At 23.8% G+C, this 22,283-nt stretch overlaps 1 protein-coding gene across 1 annotated transcript in view; it reads right to left on the bottom strand.

Annotated features, from left to right (window-relative positions):
• Window positions 1–22,283, bottom strand: part of LOC142220398 (uncharacterized) — a 35,846-nt gene that overhangs the window by 8,997 nt on the left and 4,566 nt on the right. The window contains exons 2-6 of the mRNA XM_075289513.1: window positions 16,505–16,806; window positions 16,228–16,441; window positions 7,639–7,960; window positions 6,367–7,576; window positions 5,927–6,286 (exon numbers count right to left, since the gene is read on the bottom strand). Of these exons, the coding sequence (XP_075145628.1) occupies window positions 5,927–6,286; window positions 6,367–7,576; window positions 7,639–7,960; window positions 16,228–16,441; window positions 16,505–16,688 (2,290 nt within the window). The 5' untranslated portion in view covers window positions 16,689–16,806. The remainder of the gene's footprint in view (window positions 1–5,926; window positions 6,287–6,366; window positions 7,577–7,638; window positions 7,961–16,227; window positions 16,442–16,504; window positions 16,807–22,283) is intronic.

Here is a 22,283-nt window from a genome sequence, read left to right as displayed (position 1 = left end):
ATTCTTTATTTTGAGTATCCCTGTAACCGTATATGGCCATTTCGGCTTGGTTGTAAAATGAGTTAAATAAATAAAATAAAAATAAAAGTATGCAATTCCATTAAAAGCATGGTTGCCACTCGAGCCAAAATAATCTACCTAAACTTGAAGAAAATTTTACCAAAAAACTATCTATTTTTTTGCCGTGTTTCAACAAATTTTTGTGATAAAGAAAATTTTGTCAAAATTTTATTTCTATAAAAAATGTTGTCAAAATTTTATTTCTATAAAAAATATTGTTAAAATTTTATTTCTATAGAAAATTTTGTCAAAATTTTATTTCTATAGAAAATATTTGTAAAAATTTGTTTCTAAAAAAATTTTTGTCAAAATTTCATTTCTATAGAAAATCTTCTAAAAATTTTATTTCTGTAGATAATTTTTGCAAAATTTTATTTCTAACGAAAATTTTGTCAAAATTTTATTTCTGTATAAGAAAATTTTGGTAAAATTTTATTTCCATAGAAAATTTTGGTAAAATTTTATTTCTATAGAAAATTTTGGTAAAAATTTATTTCTTTAGAACATTTTGTTCAAATTTTATTTCTATAGAAAATTTTTCTTAAAAATTTATTTATATAGAAAATTTTTGCAAAATTTTATTTCTAAAAAAAAATTTTATTTCTATAGAAAATATTGTAAAAATTTTATTTCTATAGAAAATGTTGGTAAAATTTTATTTCTATAGAAAATATTTGTAAAATTGTATTTCTATAGAAAATTTTGGTAAAATTTTATTTTTGTAAAAATTTTATTTCTATAGAAAATCTTCTAAAAATTATATTTTATAGAAAATTTTGGCAAAATTTTATTTTATAGAAAATTTTTGCAAAATTTTATTTCTATTTTCTCAAAATTTTATTTCTATAGAAAATTTTGTCAAAATTTTATTTCTATAGAAAATTTTTGAAAAATTTCATTTATAAAGAAAATTTTGTTAAAAATTTTATTTCTGTAGAAAATTTTAGCAAAATTTTATTTCTATATAAAATTTTTGCAAAATTTTATTTCTATATAAAATTTTGTCAAAATTTTATTTCTATAGAAAATATTGTTAAAAATTTTATTTCTATAGAAAATTTTGTTAAAAATGTTATTTCTATAGAAAATTTTGTCAAAATTTTATTTCTATACAAAATTTTTAAAATTTTTTTTTTCTATAGAAAATTTTGTTAAAGATTTTATTTCTATAGAAAATTTTGTTAAAAATTTTATTTCTATAGAAAATTTTGATAAAAATGTTATTTCTATAGAAAATTTTGTTAAAAGTGTTATTTCTATAGAAAATTTTGTTAATTGTGTTCTATAGAAAAATTTTGCAAAATTTCATTTCTATAGAAAATCTTCTAAAAATTTTATTTCTTTTTTTTTTCTATAGAAAATTTTGTTAAAGATTTTATTTCTATAGAAAATTTTGTTAAAAATTTCATTTCTATAGAAAATCTTCTAAAAATTTTATTTCTGTACAAATTTTTTGCAAAATTTTATTTCTATTTTCTCAAAATTTTGTTTCTATAAAAAAATTTTTCAAAATTTTATTTCTATAGAAAATTTTGTCAAAATTTTATTTCTATTTTCTCAAAATTTAGTTTCTATAGAAAATGTTTGCAAAATTTTATTTTTATAAAAATTTTTGCGAAATTTTATTTCTATATAAAATTTTGTCAAAATTTTATTTCTGTAGAAAATTTTTGCAAAATTTTATTTCTATATAAAATTTTGTCAAAATGTTATTTCTATTGAAAATTTTGTTAAAAATTTTATTTCCATAGAAAATTTTGTTAAAAATGTTATTTCTATAGAAAATTTTGTTACAAATGTTATTTCTATAGAAACTTTTGTTAAAAATGTTATTTCTATAGAAAATTTTGTTAAAAATGTTATTTCTATAGAAAATTTTGTCAAAATTTTATTTCTATAGAAAATTTTGTTAAAAATTTTATTTCTATAGAAAATTTTGTTAAAGATTTTATTTCTATAGAAAATTTTGTTAAAAATTTTATTTCTATAGAAAATTTTGATAAAAATGTTATTTCTATAGAAAATTTTGTTACAAATGTTATTTCTATAGAAAATTTTGTTAATTTTTTTCTATAGAAAATTTTTGCAAAATTTCATTTCTATAGAAAATTTTCTAAAAATTTTATTTCTGTACAAAATTTTTGCAGAATTTTATTTCTATTTTCTCAAAATTTTGTTTCTATAAAAAATTTTGTCAAAATTTTATTTCTATAGAAAATTTTCTCAAAATTTTATTTCTATAGAAAATTTTTGAAAGATTTCATTTATAAAGAACATTTTGTTAACAATTTTATTTATGTAGAAAATTTTTGCAAAATTTTATTTCTATATAAAATTTTGTCAAAATTTTATTTCTACATAAAATTTTGTCAAAATTTTATTTCTGTAGAAAATTTTTGCAAAATTTTATTTCTATATAAAATTTTGTTAAAAATATTATTTCTATAGAAAATTTTGTTAAAAATTTTATTTCTATAGAAAATTTTGTTAAAAATTTTATTTCTATAGAAAATTTTGTTAAAAATGTTATTTTCTATATAAATTTTGTTAAAAATGTTAGTTCTATAGAAAATTTTTTAAAATTTTTTTATTCTATAGAAAATTTTGTTAAAGATTTTATTTCTATAGAAAATTTTGTTAAAAATTTTATTTCTATAGAAAACTTTGATAAAAATGTTATTTCTATAGAAAATTTTGTTAAAAATGTTATTTCTATAGAAAATTTTGTCAAAATTTTTTTCTATAGAAAATTTTGTCAAAATTTTATTTCTATAGAAAATTTTAAAATTTTTTTTTCTATAGAAAATTTTGTTAAAGATTTTATTTCTATAGAAAATTTTGTTAAAAATTTTATTTCTATAGAAAATTTTGATAAAAATGTTATTTCTATAGAAAATTTTGTTAAAAGTGTTATTTCTATAGAAAATTTTGTTAATTGTTTTCTATAGAAAAATTTTGCAAAATTTCATTTCTATAGAAAATCTTCTAAAAATTTTATTTCTTTTTTTTTCTATAGAAAATGTTGTTAAAGATTTTATTTCTATAGAAAATTTTGTTAAAAATTTTATTTCTATAGAAAATTTTGATAAAAATGTTATTTCTATAGAAAATTTTGTTAAAAATGTTATTTCTATAGAAAATTTTGTTAATTGTTTTCTATAGAAAAATTTTGCAAAATTTCATTTCTATAGAAAATCTTCTAAAAATTTTATTTCTGTACAAAATTTTTGCAAAATTTTATTTCTATTTTCTCAAAATTTTGTTTCTATAAAAAATTTTTTCAAAATTTTATTTCTATAGAAAATTTTGTCAAAATTTTATTTCTATTTTCTCAAAATTTAGTTTCTATAGAAAATGTTCGCAAAATTTTATTTTTATAAAAATTTTTGCAAAATTTTATTTCTATATAAAATTTTGTAAAAATTTTATTTCTGTAGAAAATTTTTGCAAAATTTTATTTCTATATAAAATTTTGTCAAAATTTTATTTCTATTGAAAATTTTGTTAAAAATTTTATTTCCATAGAAAATTTTGTTAAAAATGTTATTTCAATAGAAAATTTTGTTAAAAATGTTATTTCTATAGAAACTTTTGTTAAAAATGTTATTTCTATAGAAAATTTTGTTAAAAATGTTATTTCTATAGAAAATTTTGTCAAAATTTTATTTCTATAGAAAATTTTGTTAAAAATTTTATTTCTATAGAAAATTTTGTTAAAAATGTTATTTCTATAGAAACTTTTGTTAAAAATGTTATTTCTATAGAAAATTTTGTTAAAAATGTTATTTCTATAGAAAATTTTGTTAAAAATGTTATTTCTATAGAAAATTTTGTCAAAATTTTATTTCTATAGAAAATTTTGTTAAAAATTTTATTTCTATAGAAAATTTTGATAAAAATGTTATTTCTATAGAAAATTTTGTTAAAGATTTTATTTCTATAGAAAATTTTGTTAAAATTTTTATTTCTATAGAAAATTTTTGCAAAATTTCATTTCTATAGAAAATTTTCTAAAAATTGTATTTCTGTACAAAATTTTTGCAGAATTTTATTTCTATTTTCTCAAAATTTTGTTTCTATAAAAAATTTTGTCAAAATTTTATTTCTATAGAAAATTTTCTCAAAATTTTATTTCTATAGAAAATTTTTGAAAAATTTCATTTATAAAGAACATTTTGTTAACAATTTTATTTCTGTAGAAAATTTTTGCAAAATTTTATTTCTATATAAAATTTTGTCAAAATTTTATTTCTGTAGAAAATTTTTGCAAAATTTTATTTCTATATAAAATTTTGTTAAAAATGTTATTTCTATAGAAAATTTTGTTAAAAATTTTATTTCTATAGAAAATTTTGTTAAAAATTTTATTTCTATAGAAAATTGTGTTAAAAATGTTATTTTCTATAGAAATTTTGTTAAAAATGTTAGTTCTATAGAAAATTTTTTAAAAATTTTTTTTCTATAGAAAATTTTGTTAAAGATTTTATTTCTATAGAAAATTTTGTTAAAAATTTTATTTCTATAGAAAACTTTGATAAAAATGTTATTTCTATAGAAAATTTTGTTAAAAATTTTATTTCTATAGAAAATTTTGTCAAAATTTTTTTTTTCTATAGAAAATTTTGTCAAAATTTTATTTCTAAAGAAAATTTTGTTAATTTTTTTGTAGACAATTTTGTCAAAATTTTATTTCTGTAGAAAATTTTGTCAAATTTTGCCATTTCTGAGGACGATTGAACCAACGTTGAAAATATTTGTTTTTTGGTATTCGAAAGCTGATATCATCAAAGGCAGCCAAAATTCCTAGTTATGGCCCTGAATCGCCACAGCAACAGAGCTTTTGAGGCAGAGAAGGCATAGGTGGAATGTTGCTATTATTTTCACACGTCTATGGGTTCGTCTCTTATCATGACATCAAAAAACTATAAATCTCTCTTTTCACTTATCCAGTCCAATTCCTTCAGGAGATTTGATGACATAATCTCTTGGGTCTACTAATTGGATGGTAGAAAAGTGAAGCAAGAGATATAAAGGTTTTCGTTGTTTGTTTATTGCCCTGAAAAATTATGAACCCATGAAATTAATGACAACATTCCACCTATGTCTTCCCTCTCTCTGCACAGCTCTACGGCTGTGACGTTTCGTAGTCATAAGATCTTTTTGAGTTGGTTTTTCGGAATAAATAAAAATTAATAAACCCAACGAATGATACAAAATTTTATATAGATTTTTGATTTTTTGAAACATTTTTAAAATTTTACAAAATTGAACTTTTGAATAAGATCCTTTTTAGTTAGTTTTTCGGCTTTTAGATAACTCACAATAAAAGAAATCCCGTAATAAAAAAATTTTTTAACTTTTTAACAACGAATGACACAAGATTTTAGATTTTTTTTTTTAATTTTACAATTTTGAATTTTGGACTTTTGCGATTGTTGAAAAGTCAACTTTTGATGTAGTGACTTTTGGAGTTTTGATTGGCTATCTGCATAAAAAGCTATAGATAATGTTCTTCATTTAGTTCAAGCTCGATTTCCCTTTAAAAGTCGATTTTGGTCACTGTCAAAAGTTAATTTTGTATGCCAAAATCATAGTTCAATTCGATTAATTCAATTCAATTCGACTTTTTATTGACTAAAAGTGGACTTTCGAATTTTGTATCCCTAGATTGGGTTAGATGAGCTGCCCATTTCGAATTGGTTGGATTGTCCCCTTTTCCCGAATAATTTTATATTTTACGTCGGTTTTTTTTTGACATAATTCTAGGACAAATATATTTGGTCCCTTAAAACATACTTCATGGAGTATAATTTCATAGAACAGGCTCGGGGCAAATGTATTTTGGACAGGATTACTTACTACTTACCTATTAATATTAAACCGGAAACTAATGGACATATGACACTGGCCACAAATACAGCAACTATAGGCTGTATACAACCTTGTATAAAAATATTCCAGACTAGAGCCTCCAGTAATATACAATAGCGATTTCGTGTATTATCCGGCGAATCGAGATCATATATTAGAATCATGTAAACATGCAGCAGTATGGTGAACATTGGAATCCAGAAGGGGGCAGTTAAGGCAAGTATAATACTCAAAAAGCTTGTGGCTAGACAAAGTAAGGGAAAGGCAAATAGTATAACAATAGTGCCAAGGAAGCCTTTAACAAAATAATTCCAAACACGATTCAAATTTCGAGTAAAACCTTTGCCAATAAAGCCTGCAAAAAAAGAAAACAAATTAAAACAAGAAGTTACATTCATTCCCTGGGGGTAGAGATCAAAATTATAAAAAACATACCCGTATCTGGTTCCGTTTCAAAATGCGTCCTTGATTTTGATATGTGACGCCACAATTCTATTAGCCTTGAAGCCATAGTCTGCGTTATGCTTGTCTTGCGCGGAAATAGAGTTCCATTAATTTGCGATAGCTCTAAATCAGGCATGAAAGGCTTAACACAGAATAGGGCTCTCAAACTCAAGGGGCTACACCAGGGTACTAAAATGCCCAGTAAAAACATCATATTCCAAGTCCAACACCAAGTACGTTGCATTAGATTCAATAAACGCCAGAAGGGCCATCGTGTACTGGTCGTACGTATGATTTCCTTTTCAACTAAAAATACTGGTTGCGAGGGATCTGAACGTGGTGTTACAATCGAGGTGGCTTGTTGACTTATAACTGTGGGTATTATATCCGATTGTCCTTGGAAATTACGTTTGATTATCCACGATTTGGGAGACCAAATGCGACAGGCCCATTGAAAACTTCTTGTGGGTGTTTTGGCATTTTTCAATTCTTTCAAGAGGACAGGTTCACGTTCCTTCATAAAGGCCAAATCACGACTAAGAAAATAGGCGGTCTGGTGTAAATTCTGTTTGGTGCACATTTTCAAAGCCTCCTCATGGGCAGACCAAGCCGATTTTGAAAGTTTAGCCTCTTCAGCATGCCTGAGACGGGCCCTTAACCATGGGGCCACACGCGACAAAACCGAATGATCATTGGCCAAACATTTTTGATGATCTTCACGTGAACGTTTAATATCATTCTGGACCTTCTCCACGGCCTTGTACATAATGACCACAGCTTGGGCTTGTTGTACCAAGAGTTCGGGTATACCAGGACCCAATTCAGCCAATTTGGGATTGGACATTATCGAAGTGTAGACTCGTTGAAGATATTCTTTCATAACAGCCTCATTGACTTCTTCTTCGATTTCTTTGTCTGTTAGCTTTTTGTCCCTAAGTTCACCAATTAAACGTTCACGAAAATGTAAAAACCAGCCACGTGTCTCCCGCTCCAAAATGCCAATTAAAATGGGTAAAGCTTTTCGCATGACATCACGACAAAACAGACGTAGATCAATTTCCTGGCCCTTGGGTGTGAGAAACAAATATGGCACAGGTTGTGAAACTTCACAACTATTAAAATCGAATTTCTCCATAGTGGCACGACGTAACATTTTCCGGACATAAGAACATAAACCATCCAGACAATCCTCAAATTCGGGCTAAAAGCGAAAAAAGGGATATTGAAAAATTGTCCATTGTCTAGTAAATACTAAAAACTCACCCTACACACAAGTTCTGCAATTAAAAAACGACATCTCTCCTCTTTGATTTTATAATCCAAATTGTGGGCCAACAAAGCTGGTACCCCGATAAACATATCGACCACTTTTACTAGACCATTTAATAAGGCATGTACAGCATGATATACGGAAAAGAAGTGGGAGAAAATACGACCCCTGGCCGTTATAACCAAAAATCTTGCAGCCAATGCCAAATCGCTTAAGAATGAATCTTGGGCTCTTAAGGTTCCCTTTTGCAAGAGCTGCGACAAACGCCATTTATGAACTTGTCCAGGAAAATGCAAACTAGGAACATTGAATTCTCTGCGAAAGGGTAAAACAAGAGAAAATCAATCAAGCAATTAGTCATAGTTATAATCTTAAACTAAATCGACTACAATAATTAGACATTTAGAGAATTTTTAACATGCATTTAAGCTTCAAGCATTTTGTTTATTAACAACAAAAAAAAAACGATTTTTTTCTATAAGCAAAAGAGATTTTTTCAGGATTTGTAGCAAATAAAACAAAAAAAATGTTACAATGAATAGCAATGGGGATTTGGTTTCTACTCCAGGTTGGTGTGTGTGTGTGTGTAGGAGTTGGAAGGATATGGTTTTTCATGTATCGATATAACAATATACATGGAAGTTTTTAGTACAAGTGATTGTTTGTTCCTTTTGAGTTAGTGGTCGTGGTAGTTGCTGTAGAGGTACACAGACAAAACGTAAAAAGGGTAAACATCAAATTGAAGAATTTAAGAAAAAGAAAATTCTATATACAACAACCAAAAAGATATTGAATTATTATTGTATTTTATTTGCATGCAAAATATGGAATTTGTTTTTAAATAAAAACATTTACTAATATTAACGTTTTTGAATATTTTACTATATGAAATAAAAACAAATTTAGTTTGGAAATAAATATGGAAAATAATACATCTCTATTAAAAAAAATGGAACTAATCCTCTAATAACAAAACAAAATGATGTAGAACCATTTTTAATAAAAAAAATGAAAATAATCCCCTAATAAAAAACAAAAGATGTAAAACCATCAACTATCACGGTTGCCACTCGTACCAAAATTTAAAAAAATGTTTACCACACTCTACCGAATTAAAAAAAAATTCTATCAAATTTTGTTAAAATTTTCTCAGCATTTTATTTCTATAGAAAATCTTGTCAATTTTTTTTTCTATAGAAATTTTTATCAAAATTTTATTTCCATAGAATTTTTTTTTAAACAATTTATTTCTATAGAAAATTTTCTCAAAATTTTATTTCTATAGAAAATTTTCAAAATATAAGGCTTTCTAGTGGTATCTTTTACCTGTTTCAAAATCATTTGAAATCTATTGTAATTTTTTGGTCAATATTTTTTTTACTTACTTTTAATTTTAAGCCATTATATTATTCATAAAATGTTTATATTATATTTTTTGAGTAGTTCTATTGCAATTTATTTTGCATGGGTCTTATGGCTTTAAACTACAAAATTGAGCAAATAAATGAATTTTGAAAAATTTCTATAGAAATAGAAAATTTTCTCAAAATTTTATTTCTTTAGAAAATTTTCTCAAAATTTTATTTCTATAGAAAATTTTCTCAAAATTTTATTTCTATAAAAAATTGTCCCCAAATTTTATTTCTATAGGATTTTTTTTTTTTCAAAATTTTATTTCTATAGAAAATGTTCTCTTGTCTCGGTCTTCTTATCCTCCTTATTCTCCAGATCTCACCTCCAGTGATTATTTCCTATTCTCAGATTTCAAACAAATATTTCGACCAATGAAGAGGTGATTTTCGAAAACATATTTTTTTTTCAAATAAATGACGATACAATAAATATCGTATCGAAAACTTAGAAGTAGTATAGATCGGAGACTGCTCTCAAAACAGCAATGGTAACTGCCGAAGGCAGATTGTCATTAATTTGCGATCAAAGGATACAGGAGCTAATAGGCGAACTACTAAATGAAAAGACGTATTTTGGCCACTCTATAGCAATCTAATATTCAAAGAGATGTGAACAGGTGCTGTCTGCAAACACATCCTTGAACTCTATGTTTTATAACTCAAAAATGACCATAAACTACCGCAAATCTATCATCGAGATAACTGAACAGTGTAATATAATATGATGAGTTGGTGGGATTAGATTTTTATAGTCAAAATCTACCTAATTAAAAAATTTTATTTTGATGTTTTTGGTCACAAATTGAATTTATAGAAAATTTAGTTAAAACTTTATTTCTATAGAGAATTTTCTCAAAATTTTATTTCTATAAAAAAATTTTATTTCTATAGGAAATTTTGTACAAATTTTATTTCCATAGAAAATTTTCTCAAAAATTTTATTTCTATAGACAAGTATTGCAAAATTTTATTTCTATAGAAAATTTTTGCAAAATTTTATTTCTGCAGAAAATTTTGGCAAAATTTTATTCACGTAGAAAATTTTGTTAAAATTGTATTTCTATAGAAATTTTTTGCAAATTTTTTTTTTCTATAGAAAATTTTGTCAAAATTTTCTAATAAGTTTGTCGTTCCGTTTGTAACACATCGAAATATGGATTACCGACTATATAAAGTATATATATTCTTGACCAGGGAGAAATTCTAAGACGATATAACGATGTCCGTCTGTCTGTCTGTTGTAATCACGCTACAGTCTTCAATAATGAAGCAATCGTGCTGAAATTTTGCACAAACTCGTCTTTTGTTTGCAGGCAGGTCAAGTTCGAAGATGGGCTATATCGGTTTTGATATAGTCCCCATATAAACCGACTTCCCGATTTGGGTCTTGGGCTTATAGAAATCGTAGTTTTTATCCAATTTGCCTGAAATTTGAAATCTAGAGGTATTTTATGACCATAAAGAGGTGTGCCAAAAATGGTGAGTATCGGTCTATGTTTTGGTATAGCCCCCATATAGACCGATCTCCCGATTTTACTTCTTGGGCTTATAGAAACCGCAGTTTTTATTCAATTTACCTGAAATTGGAAATCTAGAGGTATTGTAGGACCACAAATACGTGTGCCAAAAATTGTGAGTATCGGTCCATATTTTTGTGTAGCCCCCATATAGACCGATCTCCCGATTTTACTTCTTGGGCTTATAGAAACCGCAGTTTTTATTCAATTTACCAGAAATTAGAAATCTAGAGGTATTGTAGGACCACGAATACGTGTGCCAAAAATTGTGAGTATCGGTCCATGTTTTGGTATGGTCCCCATATAAAACGACCTCCCGATTTGGGGTCTTGGGCTTAAAGAAACCGTAGTTTTTATCCAATTTGTCTGAAATTGGAAATCTAGAGGTATTTTAGGACCATAAAGAGGTGTGCCGAAAATGGTGAGTATCGGTCCATATTTCGGTATAGCCCCCATATAGACCGATTTCCCGATTTTACTTCTTGGGCTTCTAGAATCCGAAGTTTTTATCCTATTTGCCTGAAATTGGAAATCTAGAGGTATTTTCGGGTCATAAAGAGGTGTGCCGAATACGGTGAGTATCGGTCCATATTTTAGTATAGCCCCCATAAGAACGATCTCCCGATTTAACTCCTTGGGTTTCTAGAAACCGTAGTTTTTACCTGATTTGCCTGAAATTGTAAATATTCTGGTATTTTAGGCTCACAAAAACCTGTATCGGATTAAGTTTTTATCGGTCCATTTGGTAATGCCTCCATATAGACCGACTTCACTTCTTGAGGGTGTAAAATTTCCAGATTTTACTTCTACAGATTTAAGATTTCAAATCAAGACGTTATTTTATAATTTTCTTGCACACTTACAAGAGATGTTAATGATTCCTCTAAAAGTCAAACAACAATGGTTCTTATAAATCCAGAATCTGATATAGTCCTCATAGATGAAATCTTTAAATTTATCTTCGGGAAGTGTCCTCAAGTCCTCAAGCCCTCCTGAAATTTCAAAGGAACCCCTAATATTTGGTTCATGGTGGTGGGTATTTAAGATTCGGCCCGGCCGAACTTAGTGCTGTATATACTTGTTTTGCAAAAATGTTATTTTGTGTAGTAAATTTTTGCAAAATTTTATTTCTATAGACAAGTTTTGCAAAAATTGTATTTCTATAGAAAAGTTTTGCAAAATTTTTATTTCTATAGAAAATTTTTGCAAAATTTCATTTCTATAGATTTTTTTTTTCAAAATTTCATTTCTATAGAAAATTTTTGCAAAATTTATTTCTATAGAAAATTTTTGCAAAAATTTTATTTCTATAGAAAATTTTGCAAGAAATTTATTTCTAAAGAGAATTTTTGCAAAATTTTAGTTCTATACATTTTTTTGCCAAATTTTATTCCCGTAGAAATTTTTATTTCTATAGACAAGTTTTGCAAAAATTTTATTTCCAGAGAAAATTATTCTTTAGAAAATTTTTGCAAAATTTTATTTCTATAGAAAATTTTGTCAAAATTATATTTCTATAGAAAATTTTGCAAAATTATATTTTTATAGACAATTTTTGCAAATTTACTGGTCTACCTACGCGAATTTCTTACGAAAAAAACTCTTCAAAAAAAACGCTTCAAACCCCAGGTAATATTCCAAAACATGCAAGTCGGGGCGACCATGCATGTGTTCTTCAACTCAAAAACGATCATATACTGCCGCAAATCTCTCATTTAGAGGGCTGGGCAGTTGAACATTCCCTTAATATGAGTTCTGAGCGATCTACAATATGTTTAAAAAAGTAAAAACTATAGAGGCTCATAAAAATCGAACGGCAACCAATCTAGCAATATCCAGAAATTACTTTTCTCCTCTCATCAAGTAAATTCCGCTGGAATAAGTGATTTACGTTTGGAGCCAAAGAGCTGAATATTTGGTTACTGTGTAATATATTATAATTCAAATTCAATCTAATATACCAGGTGAACTACTAATATATCAGGTGAACTATTCGCAACATTTAAGCATAAAGTTTCACTAAATTCCTACGTGAATTTCCCACAAAATAGTCCTGAATTTCTTAAAAATTTGTAAATTTTACCACAAAAGTTCCCATTTTTTGGACATTTTTCCTTCGATCTACGATTTTTTTTGAACAAGTGGAAAAAAATAAATATGCCAAATATATTTTCTTGAACTGGTCGGAAAATATTTACTTATTTTTGTAATATAATTTTGTTAATTTTTTTAAGTAACCTAAATTTTCTAAAATTAATCAAAATTTCTCTTCCCACTGTTTTTTTTTTTGTATAGAATTTTATTACACACCTATCGTGAAATAACATGAAACAATAATCCATCTGATTTATATCACCGTTTGAAATTGAAAAGTCTTGCAGAATTCTATTTCTATTAAAAAAATAGTAATTTTTCCGATTTAGTATTTTAAATTACAAATTCAAAAATAATCTCTATTAAAAGTTAATTCCTTAAAAAAAACTATAATTTCCAATAATATGGAAATCAAAAACAAAAATCTCAATAAAATCAAATAACAAAAAATAATTAACTAAACAAAATCGAATAAATTTACATATTCATATAGTATAACTATAAAACATTTATGTATAAAATAATAATATATAGACATTGAAAAACATCCTTTTTGTTGTTGTCTTATTATGTAGCCAACAAAAATTTGGAATTTATATTTAAACATTTATTTAGATAAGACTCAGATAAAGCTCAATTTTTTTTAGAACTATAATTTAGCTCTCATCTAATAAATGTATAAACTTATGAATTCCATTTTTTGTAATGGATACTTCTTTGTGTATAATATTTTTTTATCTCAAATATATGTATATATTGTTTTGTTATTTACTATTTAATTGTATTTACCCATTTTTACGTATGGTTTCCAATTGTTCCAAAGTTAATTTCTTCGGTTTTCCATATTTGTCCTTTTGTAAGCTTTTTTTGTTTAGTAATTTTTATTATTGATTGATTTGTTGTTGGGGTTTTTTGTGATGATTATTTTTTGTTGTTAATGCAATAAAAATACATATATAAAATTTGTTGTTGTTGTGATTACATAGCATAGAAAGAATATGATATATACTTTTTTTAAAAATAGAGTTGCAATTTTTCTTTGTATATAAATTAGGGATAATTGCAATGATAATTTCAATAATGAGGATGGTGAAGATCATAATGAGTGATGGTGATTTAAGACTAAACAAATGTGAATAAAGATCATGCATTTCTGATTTTTTTTTTAAAGAAAATTGAATGAAATTGATAACACGCGAAGGTGAGATGATACAGCTAAATAAGTAGACATATTTGAAAAACATTTAAAAACATTTTTAAATTACGTAAAAATATTGATTTTTCAATATTTTCCCAGAACAATTATATTTATTGGAAATCAAGCGATAATAAGTATGTTCTCTAAATTGAAGAGGAAAATAGCAATAATTTGTTAATTAAAATGGGGATGGTCTGGTATCTAAAGTGACGCAGTTTTGACCTTGTAGGCTCTTAGACCACGAAAATGGCAAAAACTTAAGCCTTATAACTAAACAAGAGTCGGACTTTGATTCTGTCCAGATTCATTTCAAATATGATGAACTATAGCGAAGACGTTGGGTCTCTTCGGAAGGTTGTGAATAAACCATGTTGATATGGGACGAAAAGAACCATGGGAATGGCGAAATTCGGATGGCGATGAACAGACGGGAATTGACATTATAAATGGGCATAACACACTTGAGAAATATACATATAGTAACAATAGGCCTTAAAGATGATGAAATTTGCAGATGGTGTTTGCTGTCAGAAGACTCGTACCATATCCTGTGTCAGTATCCAGCATTATTCTTTAGAAGAAAAAAGATAGCGGGCTCTATTTTCTTTCAGCCCGATCTGCGGGAGTGAACATACTCGCCCTCATCATGGCTTCTGGTTGGATTAAAACATCCAACCAGATGTCAACTTTACGGAAGGCAGATAAATGAAAATTCTTGAACGACTTTAAAGAAGGCCGCGTCACGAAGAAGAAGTTGAGAAAATTACCTCGAAGAATCAATTTTCTCAAAATTTTATTTCTATAGAAAATTTTGTCAAAATTTGTATTTCTATAGAAAATTGTGTCAAAATTTTATTTCTATAGAAAATTTTGTCAAACTTTTATTTCTATAGAATGTTTTGTCAAACTTTTATTTCTATTGAAAATTTCGTCAAAACTTTATTTCTGTACAAAATTTCGTCAAAATTTTATTTCTATAGAAAATTTTTGCAAAATTTTATTTATATAGAAAATTTTTGCAAATTTTATTTCTATAAAAAAATTTTGCACAATTTTATTTCCAGAGAAAATTTTTACAAAATTTTATATCTATAGAACATTTAGTCAAAGTTTTATATCTATAAAAAAAAAATTGTCAAAATTTTATTTCTATAGGAAATTTTTGCCAAATTTTATTTCTATAGAACATTTTTGCAAAATTTTATTTCTATAGAAAATTTCTACAAAATTTTATATCTATAGAAAATTTCGTCAAAGTTTTATATCTATAGAAAATTTTCTCAAAATTTTATTTCATAGCAAAATTTCGTCAAATTTTTATTTCTATAGAAAATTTTGCAAAAATTTTATTTCTATAAAAAATTGTATCAAACTTTTATTTCTGTACAAAATTTTTTATAGAAATAAAATTTTGACAAATATTTCTATAGAAATAAAATTTTGACAAAAACTTTCTATAGAAATAAAATTTTGACAAAAATTTTCTATAGAAATAAAATTTTGACAAAATTTTCTATAGAAATAAAATTTTGACAAAATTTTCTATAGAAATAAAATTTTGACAAAAACTTTATATAGACATAAAATTTTGACAAAAATTTTCTATAGACATAAAATTTTGACAAAAATTTTCTATAGAAATAAAATTTTGACAAAATTTTCTATAGAAATAAAATTTTGACAAAATTTTTTATAGAAATAAAATTTTGACAAAATTTTGTATAGAAATACAATTTTGACAAAATTTTCTATAGAAATAAAATGTTGACAAAATTTTCTATAGAAATAAAATGTTGACAAAATTTTCTATAGAAATAAAATTTTGACAAAATTTTCTATAGAAACAAAATTTTGACAAATTTTTTTTTGACAATTATATATTGTGAGGAATTCCATATTCAAAAGCCATGACATATTTGTCAATCAATTTGGAGAATATTGCCCTGTATATTATTATGTCTATTGATTTGTGATTGATTTTGTGGATATTTATCTAAACCTCCATGAAAAGATTATTTTTTGCTTTATAAATTCAAAGGGATACTTTAAAAAAAGGGGCCATGTATCATATCAGATCTGCATGACAGATATAATTGAATATTTATTTAAGAAATAGCATATGAAAAATAATAGAATAGAAGTTGTTTTAACGATTTCTTGATGAGCTTAATTATTAATGTGAAAAATGTGTGATTTGAAATAACAATATGTAACTCGATTTTGTAGATAAAAAACTTTTTGTAATTTTATAGCTTGTTTAGCGAAACAAATAATAAACCAAAAACGAAATAAACAAAAAAGCAAATTAAAATAAGAAATTTCTTTAAAATACAAATAACAAAGTAACCATACTAAACTTACCCATTTTCACGCAATGATTTTAATTGAGAATTAGTCAAACGACGTGGTTCTCCTGTACCATCCGAGGCCACAGCATCCAATTCATCAAATGGTGGTGCTATAAAAAGATCTCGTAAATTGATCGGTCTCGGCTTGCGATTACCCACTGTATTAGAGCCATTATGACCTGATCCACCCAAGGTTAAGGCAGCAGCCGACAAAGGTTGTGGAAGAACTGCAATATAGAAAAATGAAAATAAATACATTCCAATGGAAAACGTTATTTTGATTGTCTTACCAATAGGAAAAGTTTTCCAATGATATAGAAATTGTTCTGCTACCGTTTTAATTTGTTGTACCAATTGTTCGACTTCAGCTGGAGCCCCCACCAGATTTACCGTAAATTGTACTGGTTCCCGTTCTGGTCCAGCCAGTGTTAGTGGACGCAATTGCTGAGCCGAAGTACTAGTAGTCAAAGGCATTTTATAGTATTTTTATTTGTTGTTTACTTTTGCGGTGAGATTCCTTTTGAGATACACCTTCTTCTTAATTACCAACTAACATTTTGAAGATTTTTTTCACTTTTGGGGCCAACCAAATCTGAAATATATAAAACAAGTATAAATTATAGATAGAATTTCCATAATTTTGAATGTTTGGAAAAGTCGATTTTTCGATTTTTTAACAATTTAAAAAAGTCGACCTCTCCGATTTCCTTTAGGCAAATTTAGAAAATTTGTCAAAATTTTAATTTCTATAGAAAATTTTTGCAAAATTTTATTTCTATAAAATTTTTGCAAAATTTTATTTCTATGGAAAATTTTGTCAAAATTTTATTGTTATAGAAATTTTTTTGCAAAATTTTATTTCTATAAAAAATTTTGTCAAAAATTTATTTCTATAGAAAATTTTGTCAAAATTTTATTTCTATAGAAAATTTTGTCAAAATTTTATTTCTATAGAAAATTTTGTCAAAATTTTTGAAAATTTTTTTTTCTATAGAAAATTTTTGCAAAATTTTATTTCTATGGAAAATTTTGTCAAAATTTTATTTCTATAGAAAATGTTATCAAAATTTTATTTCTATAGAAAATTTTGTCAAAATTTTATTTCTATAGAAAATTTTGTCAAAATTTTATTTCTATAGAAAATTTTGTCAAAATTTTATTTCTATAGAAAATTTTGTCAAAATTTTATTTCTATAGAAAATTTTGTCAAAATTTTATATCTATAGAAAATTTTTTCAAAATTGTATTTCTATAGAAAATTTTTTCAAAATTGTATTTCTATAGAAAATGTTGTCAAGACTTTATTTCTATAGAAAATTTTCCTCAAAATTTTATTTCTATACAAAATTTTATTTATAAAGGAAATTTTTCCAAAATGTTATTTATATAGGAAAGTTTTCCAAAATTTTTCCAAAAGTTAATTTTTTCAAAATTTTATCCTTATAGAACATGTGTCAAAATTCTATTTTTATAGAATATTTTGACAATTTTTTCAAAATTGTATTTCTATAGAAATTTTTTTCAAAATTGTATTTCTATAGAAAATGTTGTCAAAACTTTATTTCTATAGAAAATTTTCCTCAAAATTTTATTTCTATACAAAATTTTATTTATAAAGGAAATTTTTCTAAAATGTTATTTATATAGGAAAGTTTTCCAAAATTTCTCCAAAAGTTAATTTTTTCAAAATTTTATCCTTATAGAACATGTGTCAAAATTCTATTTTTATAGAATATTTTGACAAAATTATATTTTTATAGAAAAGTTTGTCAAATTTTTTTATAGAAAAATTTTGCAATATTTTATTTTTATAGGAAAAAATTTAAATTTTCGTAAATTTTACTTACGTAGGAAATTTTTCGAAAATATTATTTATGTAGGAAATTTTTGCCAAATTTTATTATGTAGAAAATTTTATATCAATAGAAATCTTTTCAAAGTTTTATTTCTTTAGAAAGTTTTTATTTCTGTAGAAAAATTTCTCAAAAATTCATTTCTATAGAAAATTTTTGCAAAATTTTATTTCTATTGAAAATTTTGTCAATATTTTATTTCAATAAAAAAATTTTGCAAAATTCTATTTCTATAGAAAATTTTTCTCAAAATTTTATTTCTATAGAAAATTTTTTCAAAATAGTATTTCTACAGAAAATTTTGTCAAAATTTTATTTCTATAGAAAATTTTTCTCAAAAAATTTTTTTCTATAGAAAATTTTCTCAAAATTTTATTATAGAACATTTTTGCAAAAATTTTATTTCTATAGAAAATTTTTGCAAAATTTTTATTTCTATAGAAAATTTTTGCAAAATTTTGGTGCAATAGAAAATTTTTGCAAAATTTTGATTCTATAGAAAATTTTTGGAAAAATTTAGTTCTATAGAAAGTTTTAGCAAAATTTTAGTGCTATATAAATTTCTTGCAAAATTTTAGTTCTATGGAAATTTTTTGAAAATTGCAGATCTATAGAAAATTGTTGCAAAAATTTTATTTCTATAGAAAATGTTTGCAAAATTTTGGTGCTATAGAAAATTTTTGCAAAATTTTGGTGCTATAGAAAATTTTTGGAAAATTTTGGTTTTATAGAAAATTTTTGGAAAATTTTAGTTCTATAGAAAGTTTTTGAAAAATTTTAGTGCTATATAAAATTTTTGCAAAATTTTATTTCTATGAAAATTTTTGAAAATTGTAGATCTATACAATATTTTTGCAAAATTTTATTCCTAAACAAACTTTTATTTCTATAGCAAATTTTGCCAAAATTTTATTTCTGCAGGAAATTTTGCCAAAATTTTATTTCCATAAAAAAATTTTCTCAAAATTTCATTTTTATAGAAAACTTTGTTAAACTTGGTGATTTTATATTTAGATTACTCGTTTTTTAAAATATTTCTTTGTAAAAATTCAACGTTAAAGAAAATCTTCGTAAGAATTTAAAAATAAACTTCACTAATCTTTAGTACCAAATATGCGTTTGTCACGATTTTTCTAACCTACTACCATATAAACTTTCCACAAAGTTTTCATTTACAAATAACATCATATACATATTGGTTTTTTCTGTGCGGTATGTGTGAATTGGATACATAAATTCCTGCAAAAATATAGATCTATAAATATTTGCATGATATCATTCATACAACGAAAAGAACTATTAAAAATTAATGAAATAATTAACTATAAACAACAATGGAATAGTGCGAAAATTTACGATTCGTTTACTACACAGAGGCAATCAAACACACACACAATACAAAAACTTTTCAGCAATAACTAAGGAAAAAAAGTAGCACAATTGTAAACAAACAAAACTATTGGGGTATTCAAACAATAAAACGTATGATGTTTATAGAGATTTGAGAATAATAAATTGAGCTTTGAAATGCCACAATCTTTATGTTTTTCTTAGCATATCGATATTCTTTGAAGGTGTGATTTTTTTTTATTATATGCTGAAATCTTCATTTCAATAAATTTAGGTATAAAAAATTAAGCAATCTTCATCGAAAATTGGTAACAGATCATTCAAATACTTTTTTTATTGAGACAAAAACTTTTTGCAAATAAAAAACATTAAAAACTAAACCTGTAATTCAACTTTTAGCAAACTTTAATTTGTATGCTAATGCATAAATATATTTAAAATATTTAAAACTAACAATGTCCTATTCTTCTATTCTTTATGCAATTAAAAATAACTGATTCATATTTAAATAAATTGACAAATAAAATCTCAACCCTTTAATATTTTCTCATATGCAGGTAATCTTAATTTACTATTCTGTAGTCATTTGAAATGGTCGCCTATGTTTGCATTCCAAAGAACCATGTCGTAACCCGTTAGGATATTCCAATCGTAACATGTACTACCACCAATTCATCAGTCAATTTAAAGACCTGTTGAAGTTCGCAAGCATTTGAATGTCAAATTCTATTTCGTCCTATATTTCGATTATTTCTGGAAAGTTCTGAGATTCCAATGTTTCAAGTCATTTGGCGGCACTAAATTTAAAGAATTTCAAGCCAGATTGAGTGTGAAACCTCCTCCACATCTATTACACTCATTCTTAGATTCTATTTGAAATACACAATTTTATTTCTATAGAAAATTTTATCAAAATTTTATTTCTATAGAACATTTATCAAAATTTTATTTCTATAGAAAATTTTTGCAAAAATTTATTTCTATAAAAAATTTTCGCAAAATTTTATTTCTATAGAAAATTTTTGCAAAATTTTATTCCTAAAAAAAAAATTTGCAAAATTTTATTCCCAAAAAAATGTTTTGCAAAATTTTATTTCAATAGAAAAATTTTTTTCTATGGAAAATTTTGTCAAAATGTTATTTCTATAGAAAATTTTGTCAAAATTTTATTTTTATAGACAATTTTGTCAAAATATTACTTCTATAGAAAATTTTGTCAAAATTTTATTTCTATAGAAAATTTTGTCAAAATTTTATTTCTATAGAAAATTTTGTCAAAATATTATTTCTATAGAAAATATTGTCAAAATGTTATTTCTATAGAAAATTTTGTCAAAATGTTATTTCTATAGAAAATTTTGTCAAATTTTTATTTCTATAGAAAATTTTGTCAAATTTTTTTCTATATAAAACCGTTGCAAAATTTTATTTCTATAGAAATTTTTTACAAAATTTTGTCAAAATTTTATTTCTATAGAAAATTTTGTCAAAATTTTATTTCTATAGAAAATTTTGTCAAAATTTTATTTTTATAGACAATTTTTTCAAAATTTTAGTTCTATAGAAAATTTTGTCAAAATTTTATTTTTATAGACAATTTTGTCAAAATATTACTTCTATAGAAAATTTTGTCAAAATTTTATTTCTATAGAAAATTTTGTCAAAATTTTATTTCTATAGAAATTTTTGTCAAAATTTTATTTCTATAGAAAATTTTGTAAAAAATTTACTTCTATAAAAAAATTTTGTCAAAATTTTATTTCTATAGAAAATTTTGTCAAAATTTTATTTCTATTTTTATTTCTATAGAAAATTTTGTCAATTTTTTTTTCTATATAAAACCGTTGCAAAATTTTGTCAAAATTTTATTTCTATAGAAAATTTTGTCAAAATTTTATTTTTATAGAAAATTTTTTCAAAATTTTATTTCTATAGAAAATTTTGTCAAAATTTTACTTCTATAAAAAATTTTGTCAAAATTTTATTTCTATAGAAAATTTTGTCAAAATTTTATTACTATAGAAAATTTTGTCAAAATTTTATTTCTATAGAAAATTTTGTCAAAATTTTATTTCTATAGAAAATTTTGTCAAAATTTTATTTTTATAGAAAATATTGTCAGAATTTTATTTCTAGAGAAAATTTTGCCAAAATTTTATTTCTAGAGAAAATTTTGCCAAAATTTTATTTCTAGAGAAAATTTTGTCAAAATTTTATTTCTAAAATTTTCTATAAAATAAAATTTTGTCAAAATTTTATTTCTATAGAAAATTTTGTCAAAAAAATTTTTGCAAAATTTTGTCAAAATTTTATTTCTATAGAAAATTTTGTCAAAATTTTATTTCTATAGAAAATTTTGTCAAAATTTTACTTCTATAGAAAATTTTTGCAAAATTTTATTTCTATAGAAAATTTTTGCAAAATTTTGTCAACATTTTATTTCTATAGAAAATTTTGTCAAAATTTTATTTTTATAGAAAATATTGTCAGAATTTTATTTCTAGAGAAAATTTTGCCAAAATTTTATTTCTAGAGAAAATTTTGCGAAAATTTTATTTCTAGAGAAAATTTTGTCAAAATTTTATTTCTAAAATTTTCTATAAAATAAAATTTTGTCAAAATTTTATTTCTATAGAAAATTTTGTCAAATTTTTATTTCTATAGAAAATTTTGTCAAATTTTTATTTCTATAGAAAATTATGTCAAAATTTTATTTTTATAGAAAAATTTTAACAAAATGTTATTGCTATAGAAAATGTTGCCAAATTGTATTCTAGAGAAAATTTTGCCAAAATTTTTTTTCTAGAGAAAATTTTGTCAAAATTTTATTTCTAGTGAAAATTTTGTCACAATTTTATTTCTAGGG

The sequence above is a fragment of the Haematobia irritans genome, chromosome 1 (assembly GCF_050003625.1).
Source record: "Haematobia irritans isolate KBUSLIRL chromosome 1, ASM5000362v1, whole genome shotgun sequence".
Classification (NCBI taxonomy): domain Eukaryota; kingdom Metazoa; phylum Arthropoda; class Insecta; order Diptera; family Muscidae; genus Haematobia; species Haematobia irritans.
This window is presented reverse-complemented; position numbering and strand designations above follow the sequence as displayed.